This window comes from Siniperca chuatsi, linkage group LG12 (assembly GCF_020085105.1).
Source record: "Siniperca chuatsi isolate FFG_IHB_CAS linkage group LG12, ASM2008510v1, whole genome shotgun sequence".
Classification (NCBI taxonomy): domain Eukaryota; kingdom Metazoa; phylum Chordata; class Actinopteri; order Centrarchiformes; family Sinipercidae; genus Siniperca; species Siniperca chuatsi.
Window position 1 is genome coordinate 14,852,127 of NC_058053.1, and position 11,820 is coordinate 14,863,946.

Consider the following 11,820-nt stretch of genomic DNA (forward strand, 5'->3'; position numbering starts at 1 on the left):
ATTGACTAAGCAATTGTTTCAGATCTATATAAAAGCAAAAACTAATTCCATCTGCACATCTCTTTAAAATAAGATATTATCAAAGCTTTGATATAATGCAACTGTTACAGGGACATAGGACGTGTGCACAAAGGTCTTCCTGTGACTACCAATGCCGCTGAAATAAATGGCAGTAAAGCTTATTTGCTAACCAATAGAACAGAGCCTTACTTGTGAGATTTATTTAATCATACTATTTAGAACAAACATAGCATTTACATGGGAACAGATTATCATTTCCACTACTCTATATAAAAGCTATTGCGTTGAAAATATCAATCTTTATGCAGCCCAAACGACTCAAAACAACGATGGGGAAAAAGCAAGATAACAGGAATTGTGATAAATGCTTTGGTTTTGCATCCAAAACATCTCGACCCCTTAAAAAAAAAAAAAAAAAAAAAAAACAAACAAACAAAAAAAAAACAAACAAACCAGGAGTTCCCTGTTTACGACTTCCCTCCCAAAATTAGCATTATGCCAGAATACGTGTAAGCATTTTTATTTCAGATCAGTCAAATGTTAAACGAAAGGTCTTCTCCTGCTCCTTGCGCTGGTTGTCACACAACTTGGACACTTCCTCCACTCTTCTCTGCAGAAGAACCGAGTTCTGATCAATCCACTGAAGTGAATCCATGTGAGTGTTGAGAATTTTACAGATCTGCTGAAGCTGAGGAGGAGACACAAAACAGAGAGAGGCAGATGTTAATTTAATTTTCAACAATAAATGCCAAAGCGCCAAAAATATGTCGACTTTGACTAAAATTCGGTCTCATCTTACTGGGTCACTGGTATCTGCTGGGCCGCTGGATGTGTTCAGGTGCTCGATGATCTCCTTCAGGTCCTGCGACATCCTCTTCAGCTGTGCGTCCACGTTCTCTGCAAGCTTGTACGTTCTTTCACGTTCCTCGTCGGCGTTCTGCATGTAGATGGTTCCACTTTGCTCTTTCACCGACTCCTCAAGCGGGCAGAGTAAGTCCTCCAGCTCCTTCTGTTGGGACAGGATGAAATCAAGCTCCTGGTTTAGCCTCCTCTGGTCCAGCTTCACCTTCTCCATCTCCTTATGCAGGGCTGTGATCTTCTCACCATTCTCCACCAGCATGCGGTCCCAGGCATTCACCTGAGTTGCCTGCTGTAAGAAATGTCTCTCTTGGTCCTCAAGCTCAAGACTCCACTTGTTAATGAGACCCTCCAGCTGGGCGTAGGTCATCACTGGCGGAGCAGTGGTTGTAGTGATTGTTGTGACTGTAGCAGTTGTTGTTGCACTTATTCCGGATGTAGGTCTGAGCCCCAGTGTAAAGGCTGTAGCAGCCCCTGTTGTGGCAGCTGCAGTTGTGGCAGCAGGGGCAGGGGCAGGGGTGGAGGTGGTGGTAGCTGCCCCCAGAGGTTTGAGCATAAAAGACAGACCTCCACCAGCTGCTGTGGTTGGTGCAGCGGCAGTGCTTGCTGCTGAAGTTGGAGCTACACCCAAAGTAAAACCTGTACCTGTTGCAGTGGCAGTGGCAGCTGTAGAGATAGGTGAAGCAAAGAGAGACGGGCCTAAAGCTTGGGCTGTCTGGGTCGATGCAGGAGGAGCTGGGGTTGATGAGGGTTTAATCCCAAAGGGAAATCCTCCACCCGCACCTGTTGTGGCTGCAGCGGTGGAGGCTGGCTGGGACTGGGTGCCCAGGGTGAGGTTGGAGGGAGCACTGGTGCCAAAGCTGAAGCCCCCTCCTGGGGCAGCAGCAGCAGTTGACGGTGCGGCTGTGGTCACTTGGACCTTGGTTGCTCCAAAGCTGAACCCTCCGAATGAGAGGCCACCTGACCCTGTGATTGCTGTTGCTGCGCCTGTTGGTGGTGCTGCAACTGTTGTTGGTGGTGCTGCAGCTGTTGTTGGTGGTGCTGCAGCTGCTGGTGGTGGTGCTGTAAACTGGGGCTGAGCTTGAGAAGGAGTCCCAAAGGTGAAGCCCCCTCCTGCAGGGGCGGCAGCGGTGGTCTGTGCAGTCAAACCCGTGCCCAGGGTGAACCCTGACCCCGCAGCTGGAGTTGCCATGGAGCCTAAAGTCAGCCCTGCAGCTGCTGTGGTTTGAGGGGTCGCACCCATGCCAAATGCGGAGGCGGTGGTCGGGGTCCCAAAAGAGAAGCCTCCGGCGGCTGCTGTGCTTTTTGCTGGGGTGCCAAAGCTGAAAGAGCCGGTAGGGTTGGAGGTGGCCTGAGGTGCAGTGCCGAATGAGAAGCCCCCTCCCGGAGCCGCAGGTGTGGCGCTTGTCATCCCAAAGCCCGTGCCGGGGGCTGCGGCTGTGGTCTTCTGAGCTCCGAAAGCGAAGCCCGTGGAGGCTTGCCCAAAGTTGAATCCGCCACTCATTTTTTTCCCAGGAGGATAAAAATAACGTTAATACCGTTATCGAAAATAACTACGTACGTACAAAATGGTCACTTCCTCGGTGAACCTCTCTGTGGCTTTTGGCGGGTCAAAACTACAAGTTGGTTAAACTGAGGTTACCGAGGAACAGTTTCTCTCCTACGATCACTTTCCGGAAGTTATCGGTGAATAAAGTCAATCACAGGATTATTCACATTACCTTGACCAAGACGGTGACCAAAAACTAACAACACATCCTTCACAAAAACGTGGCCCGCTGCCTCGTACTTCTTCAAGCAGGCGTTTCTGTAGTTGACTAAAGGAAATGACGGCAGTTAGGACCCAATGGCAATGATGCCCTGAGTTTTGTCTGCCAGCACACAAATCCCGCCTCTCTTGCTAAGATTGACGGATCCAATGACCAACCACGGTCCCCATAAGACCCAAACCGAAATCTGATTGGTACAGCTTTCTGCCTGACGAACAGACCTCAGGGAAATATTTACCCTATTTTCCAAAGAGTACTGAGTATACCAAAACAAATCCGCTCTACGTGCAGAATACGACCAGATTGCCAGCTGCCAACCGAGTCAAAAAGAAGAAATAACGGACTATTTCGCTCAAGCACCTACAAAATGACGTCGTTTTATACAGTTATCTGATAATATTGACCTGCTTTCAATGTCAAATATTATAACACTGTTTAAAACGATCTGTAACCGTGGCGAGTAAAAAAAAGCTAAAGACTGAAACAAACGAATCTAAATGTAAAATACACGATACTTTCGAAAGGATTGATTATTTTCACATTGAAGAACACAAAGATTTACTTCATAGTAAATGTTGTGTTCTTTAATTCACAAATGTAATTTTTCTAAAACAATTCCCATGTTTACTGTTCTCCTTAAAGACTGTAGACTACATTTTTTCTAAAGACAGTGGGGAGGTACTTATGTCTCTCTCTTGACATCGTTATGACTCTCTGGATTAGCTAGCTAGGTTCCCGCACAGCTTTCTTCCCATGTTGACATGACATTTCCACCACTAAGGGTTCAGCTATTCAGAAATATTTTACAGCAGCGGTGACTATGGATACACACAATCTATCAAATCATTTAATAATAGAACGTTAATTCCACGAGTGTGTTTGCGAGCTGCTTAAATTAGCGTGGAAGCTAATGTCAACATAGATTAGCTAACGTTGAGTTAACTGCGTGGATGTGCTGTGGCTGCCATTCGTTATCAATCTTAATTAGCACCATTTCCATCCGTGACACCGACTGAACAACATCGTCAAGTGAGCTGGTACTGCACCTGTCAGGATGAGGATTTTAAGGTTTCTGAGGAGCAGCGTGTCCATAGGGAAGGACATTGACTATTATTCCAAATTTTCACCCTCTCCTCTTTCAATGAAGCAGTTTCTGGATTTTGGTAAGAGGTGGTACACACACTATCAACACTAGAGTCTTGATGCCTACATTTGTAGCATTTAAGGCGGTGGATCCCAACTCTTTTTTTGCTTGTGATCACTTAATGCAAAGTACTTGTTACCTCTCCTCACAGGATGCATATCCATGTGCTGTGAGCAGTTCAATCAAATCATGATCCCTTCTCACACTGTTTAATTTAGTTTAATTTAGGCCTGAGGAGATGAAACCATACAGTATTTCACAAGAAAAATGCAAAGATTAGAGAAAGGTCCATCTCCCATAAAAATCATATTTTTCTGTAGGAAAAAGTTGTTTGTTTTTTTTAATCCTATCCCGTTAATCAACAGGCAACCCCTTTTATATGCAACTCGTGACCCCTTGAGGAGTCGGGAAACACTGAATTAAGGCATATCTTCAGCTAGATAAGAAAGCGAGTTTCATTCAGACATTAAAGGAACAGTTCACCCCAAAATCTAGATGGATAAATAGCACTACAGGTCAGAGGAAAATATGTATTTTTGATTTTGGGGTGAACTATCCCTTTAAGGTTTTGGCTTGCCATTTGAAAAGGGGCTTTGCACACAGGACAAAAAGGGCAGGGGCCATCTTATCTGTGGAAGCCAGGGGTGACTCCTGGGTCCTGGGCCAGAAATGAGCTGTGTACCCCTGTTGACTGAACTGGAAAAACACATACCCCATGTTTGCTGTGGGTCAGTTAGTTGTGGTAGTTTTGTCGATCACAAAATGCACCAAGGAGTATGCACACATGTAAGCAGCAAGATAGGAACTCCAGATCAGGTAAAATGCCACATTAAGGCCCTGGTCATTTCAGTTTATATAGCCCTGAGGGTCTGGGGCAGTTGTGCATTTTGCCGAGTTTTTAATGTAGCCTTGGTGGCAGCTAGGGATATCGAAAGAATCTTTTATCATGGTACATGTATTTTATATCACAATATTGATATACTGTATATCATGATGTAGTAAATTTACTGTAAAAATGAATTATAAACTGTTTATAGATAAAATAACCAGACTGGAATGTCTGTTTTTGGCTGATCCAGCAAATAAGATACCTGACAAAGCAAGGTACTGCTTTTACAGACATGCAAAATTCATAAAAATTCAATATCGGCATAAAGTGGCCTGGCTCATTAAATTGCAACATTGCCCACAATGGCCTATGGGTAGCTACCACAGTATATAAACTGTGTGGCAAAAACTGTTACAGTAGACAAATGTATATTGTTTCATTGTGTACAGTGTCCTATCATCCACCCCAAGGGGCAGCACAGGCCGAAAACACAACAGCATCAATGATAAATCATTTTTGTGACTCCTTTTGCCCCCCATACTATTTTTTTGAAATAATAACACAAGCGAATTCTCATATTTCTGTATGTATTTACACCCTTCAGGCTCAGAAAATGCATGTGAGAAAACATCATTCGCCTTCCTCAGACAGGAATTACCTGTGAGGTTGGCAAACATCATGAAAGAGATCAACTTGTTGCCAGACAACTTACTGAGGACTCCATCTGTCCGGTTGGTCCAGGGCTGGTATGCAGGTCTTGTTCTGCTTTTTCTTAGTTATCGCTCAAATTACTCCGATGCCAGTTTCGGCAAAATTGACTGATGATTTTTTTTTTTCATGTGCAGGTACATGCAGAGTCTTCAGGAGATTCTTGAGTTCAAAGACAAAAATGCAGATGATGAGAAAGTCACATATGAGTAAGTAAATCAAAACATACGCACTGCAGTTTATTTCTTATATTTATGATGTTTCATTCAGTGAAATAGCTCATCCTATCCCGTGTTTTTTTTTTTTAACGCCTTGTCGTAATCGTTGTGTCTTTATTTAGTTTCACAGATGCGGTAATAAAAATCAGAAATCGGCACAATGATGTCATTCCCACCATGGCTCAGGGAGTTGTGGAGTACAAGGAGACCTACGGCACAGACCCAGTCGTCAGCCAAAATGTTCAGTATTTTCTAGATCGTTTCTACATGAGCAGGATATCCATCAGGATGTTGCTCAACCAGCACAGTGAGTAGATTCTCTTCTCCTTAATAAAAGGGTCATCTCTTTTTGTCATGAATAATATAACGTGTTAACAGCGCGCTGTAGTCGTTTGGAAGTCGAGGCACTCAACATCAGAGTGCTCATTTTGCGAAGATATTTTGACATTTCGGTGTGTATTTGTCACAAAGAGCCAGGCTGCTCCACTAACAGGAAACCAGAGGCATATTTTTCTGAACAAAACCTTTTAGTGTCACTGCCGCAGTGAACCAGGAATCGGCAGACCACACCCGGAGACATTTTCTGGTGTCGCCACATTCATATGAACTTGAAATGACGTGTACCGTATCTACACCTTTGAATGATGTTTAACATTAAAGGGCAAAGAGATAGTCATCCTGCATTTTGTTTTGGAAAAAGATGCCCTGTGTCAATACTTTTTGGAAATCATTTTACAGTCTATTTTAGGGATGTAATTGTTATTACTTTTATCCTCAGTGTTTTACTTTTAGCAGGAAAAGGGCAGCAGAGGAATGTTTAAAAGAGAAACAGTTCCTGCTGTGTGCCTGACTCAGTTAAAAACTTTCCAACTCAACACAATGAGGTCAAAGGAGCAATCCATAAGCATAATGATAAAACAAAACAGAAAGTACAGAAACAAGATTAACATGTTTATGATTAGATTATGAGAAAGAAAAGAAAAGAAGAGAACACACCAAGGGCATAATCAAGGTTTACACAAAACTTTGTGATATAAATCATGGAGTTACAAATGCTCATGAATATTTACAGAACAACATTTAGGGATATTACATTAGTTGGAATAATGAACATGGCAGCTGGTTTGACTCTGTCAACTTTACTTTTTCCGTATGGTTTATCACTCATGGATAATCATATGCAAATTCATTTCTTGCTGTCCATAATTTATAATGTTTATAATATGGAGGTCTTGTTGTCTGGCAACCGTATTGTTGTTTCTTTTGATGTTACTGACATGAAATACTTGGGTTTCCAGTTAAGGCAGGGGGAAACAAAACAATTTACAAGACAAAGACTGTAAGAATCATTGGAGAGAACTTATTTACAGGCAATAGCATCAGCAGGAAACACAAGAGTACAACATCACAGTGAAACTCTCCAGTTGCTGATTAAATGCTGCGTTTTTAAGTCTGAATATGGTTTTAGGGGTTTTAAAAACCTTAATGTTTCTCTTTGTACGTCTTTGCTAGCGCAGATGTACAGTATACATGACTTTTAAAGGCCCCAGCACAATGTGGGATTTTGGGCCGTCCCAGATGAAAGTTGACAATCATGAAGATTTTGGCGACGGAAGACAACCTGCGTCTGACAGTGCCACAAATTTAGGACTAAATTCTCACAATCTGACTGCTGCTATGACTCAGGTCTACAACCAATCAAATTTTATTTTTTTAAAGTAAAAATGCCAAACATTATCTGGTTCCAGGTTCTCAGTTGTGAAGATTTGAAGCTTTTCTTTGTCTCATGTGACAATAAATTGAACATCATTGGGTCTTGAACCATTGGTCAGAAAAAGAAAGACAATTGAAGACGTCACCGTGGGCTCTGGGAAATTGTGTGATGGGCATTTTTCACCGTTTTATAGACGACACAATTAATTAATCGAGAATCGACTGGGAAATATACCGGTGTATTATCATTTAAATAATTAACACTGTGTACTGTAGTGCATGGTCCCATCCCTGCGTGTTTTATTCCAGCTCTGCTCTTTGGTGGGAAGGTGAAGGTGAACCCAGCACATCCCAAACAGATTGGCAGCATTGATCCACACTGTCGTGTCAGCGAGGTTATCAGAGGTGAGATTGTCACCAACAGGTATGAGCAACATGTTCTGACAGAATGCTCAAATATGTCGCCGTTCAAGTATTCAAGTGTCATTTGTGCTCTTTCCCAAAAACAAACCTCTTCCTCGTAGATGCCTATGAAAATGCACGAAACCTTTGTGACCGCTACTACATGAACTCTCCTGAGCTGGTGTTGGAGGAATTCTACGGTAATTTGTTTGGATATTAGTGTACATATTAAAATATGTACAGTGACACAGAAACTTTTAATGATGTACATTACAAGCATACACATTTGGTTTTTATGTCACACTTATTGCAATATTAATGAATACAAAATTATGAATTGCTTAATCCAACCATATCTGATGAAATTTTGTCTAATCTTTGATCATCTGTTTGTCCTGACAGCCACCGAGCAGGCTAAGCCCATCACTGTGGTCTACGTTCCATCTCATTTGTATCACATGGTGTTTGAACTTTTTAAGGTAGGATTTGCTTGGACAGCTGGTTTACATGATGCAGTTTTACATTTTCATATGTTGCCTTTCTCTTAAGTTAAACTCTTTCGTTGTTGCAGAACGCCATGCGGGCCACCATGGAGTTATACGGCGATGCCATGGAGTATCCTGCTATCCATACACAGGTCGCTCTGGGAAGTGAAGATCTGACAGTCAGGGTAAAACTGTGCTGCATTCACGACTCATTCCTGTCCTCTTTGTGATTTGTATGGTTTGTGGGAGTTATTGGATGAGGACACTGTTCAGACCATATGTTCTTCTTCAGGTGAGTGACCGTGGAGGAGGTGTGCCGCTGCGCAAGATTGACAGGTTGTTTACCTACACGTACTCCACAGCTCCTCGACCCAGCATCGACGGGGCCCGCGCCGCTCCTCTGGTCAGTATTCCTGATGGATGATCAATAGTGTGTGAATTCACGTGGATGGATGTGAGCCCACTTTGCTCTCGACTTGTCCAGTTTGTATTTGGCACCATCATAGTCTTAAATCAGTCTTCTGACATTCTCCACCACGCTTCAAAACATAAGAATCAGTGATATAACCAGGTGTAGGCCTTTTTCACTGCAGACCGCCACCCATGTGTCTCTTTCCTGAAATTACTATACAATTAGATGACAAAACAGTCCCAACTCAATGTCCATGCTCTAGCTTTTTCCAGAGCTTTCGGCCGCGTTAGACAGTCCTCATGAGTGGATGGAGTTTGCTCAGTTGTCATTGAGATGTTGAAATGCGAGCTCAGTGGCTCGTCCAAGTTGGCTTAAAGGTTCAGCTTTAAAGTTCATTCTTGACCTTTTGAAATAGTAGGTGACAAAAAGTAGTCACAACTGACCCACTTACTCGCTCTTTTCAGAGTTTTCAATTGTATCACATGGTCTTCCTGTTGTAACATTGCTTCAAAGAGAGAGAGAAATGTTTCTGTAACTTTGCCTCGTGTTCATGTTATATGTATACAGCAAATAATCAATATGTATCATCATTTTGTTCCAGTGCCAGACTAACTTCACACTTCACTTGTGTTTTGGTTGTGTTGAGGGCGGACAAATGAACTCTTTGTCTTTGTCTAGGCTGGTTACGGGTACGGCCTGCCCATCTCTCGACTGTATGCCCGCTACTTTCAAGGGGACCTGAAGCTGTACTCTCTGGAGGGTTATGGAACTGATGCTGTCATCTACATTCGAGTAATTGAGTTTTTACATTAATAGGATGTGTGTGTGTGTGCGTCAACGCATGCATTATTTACGTTCCGTTTTAACTTTGTTCTCTCAATCTTCTGTTAGGCACTCTCCACAGAGTCCATCGAGAGGCTTCCCGTGTACAACAAGTCAGCCTGGAAACACTACAAGACGATCCACGAGGCCGACGACTGGTGTGTCCCCAGCAAAGAGCCCAAGGACATGACAACATTTCGCAGTTTCTAGATCCAAATGGCTGTGGTAAAGTGTGCAAGTAGAGGTTGTTGTAAATGAATGCTGGTGGGTGTGTAATGGTAATTTATCAGTTGAGATTTCTTTGTACAGAAAGTAAAAGAACAAAGTTTTAGTGGCATATATTTTACATAGAACAATAGTTTTGTTATGAGGAAGATTTTGGAGTGCAACAGCCCTCAATTAACTTACTCCTATTTGTACTTTCCGCTAATGTTAATGAGTGGCACAAACCAGGACCAGGGTTATGGAAAGCCCAACCAATACTGGATTTTTGAGGCTGATAGTATTATTGATATTTGAACATATTGGCCGCTATTAGGTTTTTATTTTAACATAATCACATAACACAAACATTTTCATTAAGGATCCCTTAAATATGGTTATTAAAGAATTGTGAGGATGTCCTGAGCTGACGTATCTGTCAGTGCTCTCTGGTGGACAAACTATGTAAATGACCTCGAACATATTTTGGCATTTCTGTACTGCAATTTGTTCTTTTACAACCAACATATAAATAACTATACATCTGTGATAAACTAAAATCAGCTCATGTAAACGAAATATCATTTTTTGACGCTTTGATTCCATGTAACCAAGTCTCAGCATGGGAAATCTCAAAACCTCACTAACTGAAACTATCTGCATGGTTAGATAGCGTGAAGGATCAGAGGAAAAGTGCTTTTGTAATTTGGGTGAGCTCATCCTTTAAGGTATGAACTGTGTTTGTATTGACAAATTGTCTTTACAGTTAGTCGCTCTGCTGGTTTAAGGCTCTCTTAATTGCTTAGCTGCTTTTATTTTGCTGAAAGTTGACCTTTCAACTGTTACAGTCTGTTTGTGTAGAGGTTGTTCAGCTCTGCGCGTCTCTTCTGCGCCGTGTGAAGTTGGATACTTTGTAAGAAAAGGAAAACTTGTTACACAGTTGGTTGCTGCTTGTTTTTAAATCTACTGAAAAGTCTTTGAATAAAATGTTTTAGGGCATTTCTTCTTCAGTTGGACATGTATACAGCAACGTGATCAAAAAAGTATTAATTTGCCATCTGTAAAGAGCAATTTTGCACCTATTGTTTTACTGTATGTGACAAGGAAACTGAATAATTTAAATTCAATATGTGACACGTTTTATTGGGTTTGCAGTGTATTTAGTTGTCTTCTTAAATTCTCAGTTAATTTCCAAATAAGGTGCTGCAAATTTGTATTGTCACTTACAGTATAAAAGCAAAATACAGTATTTAGGTTGTTGTTAAATAAGCTATACATTATATTTTCCATGTTACACTGAAGCAGTTATGCTGTATGGATCATGTTCAGTAAGAAATAAATATCTCAAACAGATTCTTGTCAAAAATCTGTATGTAAGTGACAAATGTGGATGGTGATGGAAACTGATCAGTTCTTTGTGTCACTAGATATAATGCTGCTTATGATCACAGATACAGTACAGTGACTGCTGTTCAAGTTGAATGCTAACATAATTTACTTGGTGCATTGAAATAAAACCATTGCTACTGTGGGAATGTTACGGTATGTATCCAGAGTGACACCTCATTAGAGGAAATGTTTGAATGAATTATTGCAAATGATTGAGGGTCAGCTTCAGACCTCCTGCCCACTGATTTGAGACTTAATACAAAGTTGAATTTACACAGGCCAAGTGTTTGTGACATATTGTGAAGAGGAGTGCACCTGAAAAATGTTATTTCTGATTATTTGTTTTAAAAGTGAATATTCAGTATAATTTTAAGAGTCCATCGTGTGTAAAAGATGCTTAGTTTTACTGCTTATCTGGTGACAAATTAAATTATTGCACACAAATTAAATGTCAGAAGCCTTACATAATCCATTATTAATTACTGAGTGACAATGACTAAGTGCAATTAATACAACCTAACTTAAAAATGTAGAGTTTCTGTTGCGACTACTTGAGATTCTTGTTGGTCTGTCGACTCATGTCTTTGGTGCATATTGAGGCTGTGCTTTGCTGTGGTGTTCTATTAGACTACATACAGTATATGGAGGTGCAAAGATATGAAAAAAGCCTTACAGTATAATGCAGTCCACAACAAGCTACAGCCGCAAACAAATAACACGTCAACACCTGACAGTGTCAACAACAATTAAAAGTTAGTTACATAAAAGAACTACTGTATAGGATTGTGTTAAATTTCTCTGGTGTAGTTTTCTTATGTTTCAATATATAAAAACATGTCAGTTTGCAGT

The 11,820-nt window shown here is 41.4% G+C and overlaps 2 protein-coding genes across 3 annotated transcripts; one reads left to right on the plus strand and one right to left on the minus strand.

The window, feature by feature from the left end:
- Window positions 1–206: 206 nt before the first annotated feature.
- On the minus strand, window positions 207–2,737 carry nup62l (nucleoporin 62 like). Its single transcript, XM_044216758.1, has 2 exons — window positions 821–2,737; window positions 207–709 (listed from the first exon to the last, which is right to left on the minus strand). The coding sequence occupies exons 1-2, from the start codon at window positions 2,381–2,383 to the stop codon at window positions 551–553; spliced, it is 1,722 nt and encodes a 573-aa protein (XP_044072693.1). The 5' UTR covers window positions 2,384–2,737; the 3' UTR covers window positions 207–550.
- A 200-nt stretch (window positions 2,738–2,937) lies between these two features.
- pdk1 (pyruvate dehydrogenase kinase, isozyme 1) lies at window positions 2,938–11,122 on the plus strand. Of its 2 annotated transcripts, none has more exons than XM_044216759.1 (11): window positions 2,938–3,811; window positions 5,226–5,367; window positions 5,467–5,538; window positions 5,670–5,854; window positions 7,570–7,665; window positions 7,785–7,862; window positions 8,065–8,141; window positions 8,234–8,332; window positions 8,440–8,550; window positions 9,238–9,351; window positions 9,451–11,122. In XM_044216759.1, exons 1-11 carry the CDS (start codon window positions 3,703–3,705, stop codon window positions 9,589–9,591), a joined length of 1,224 nt encoding a protein of 407 aa, XP_044072694.1. In that variant the 5' UTR covers window positions 2,938–3,702; the 3' UTR covers window positions 9,592–11,122. The 2 variants fall into 2 exon arrangements, with proteins under 2 accessions (XP_044072694.1, XP_044072695.1); XM_044216760.1 differs by lacking the exon at window positions 2,938–3,811 and adding an exon at window positions 3,939–4,608.
- The last annotated feature ends 698 nt before the right edge of the window (window positions 11,123–11,820 follow it).

Excerpts from the sequence above, each read along its gene's own strand:
- nup62l (XM_044216758.1), bottom strand. The coding sequence starts at position 2,383 with ATGAGTGGCGGATTCAACTTTGGGCAAGCCTCCACGGGCTTCGCTTTC. Across the intron at positions 710-820 it reads CAGCAGATACCAGTGACCCA|CTTCAGCAGATCTGTAAAAT; the intron begins GTAAGATGAGAC and ends TCTCCTCCTCAG.
- pdk1 (XM_044216759.1), top strand. The coding sequence starts at position 3,703 with ATGAGGATTTTAAGGTTTCTGAGGAGCAGCGTGTCCATAGGGAAGGAC. Across the intron at positions 3,812-5,225 it reads GAAGCAGTTTCTGGATTTTG|GCTCAGAAAATGCATGTGAG; the intron begins GTAAGAGGTGGT and ends TACACCCTTCAG. Across the intron at positions 5,539-5,669 it reads GATGAGAAAGTCACATATGA|TTTCACAGATGCGGTAATAA; the intron begins GTAAGTAAATCA and ends GTCTTTATTTAG.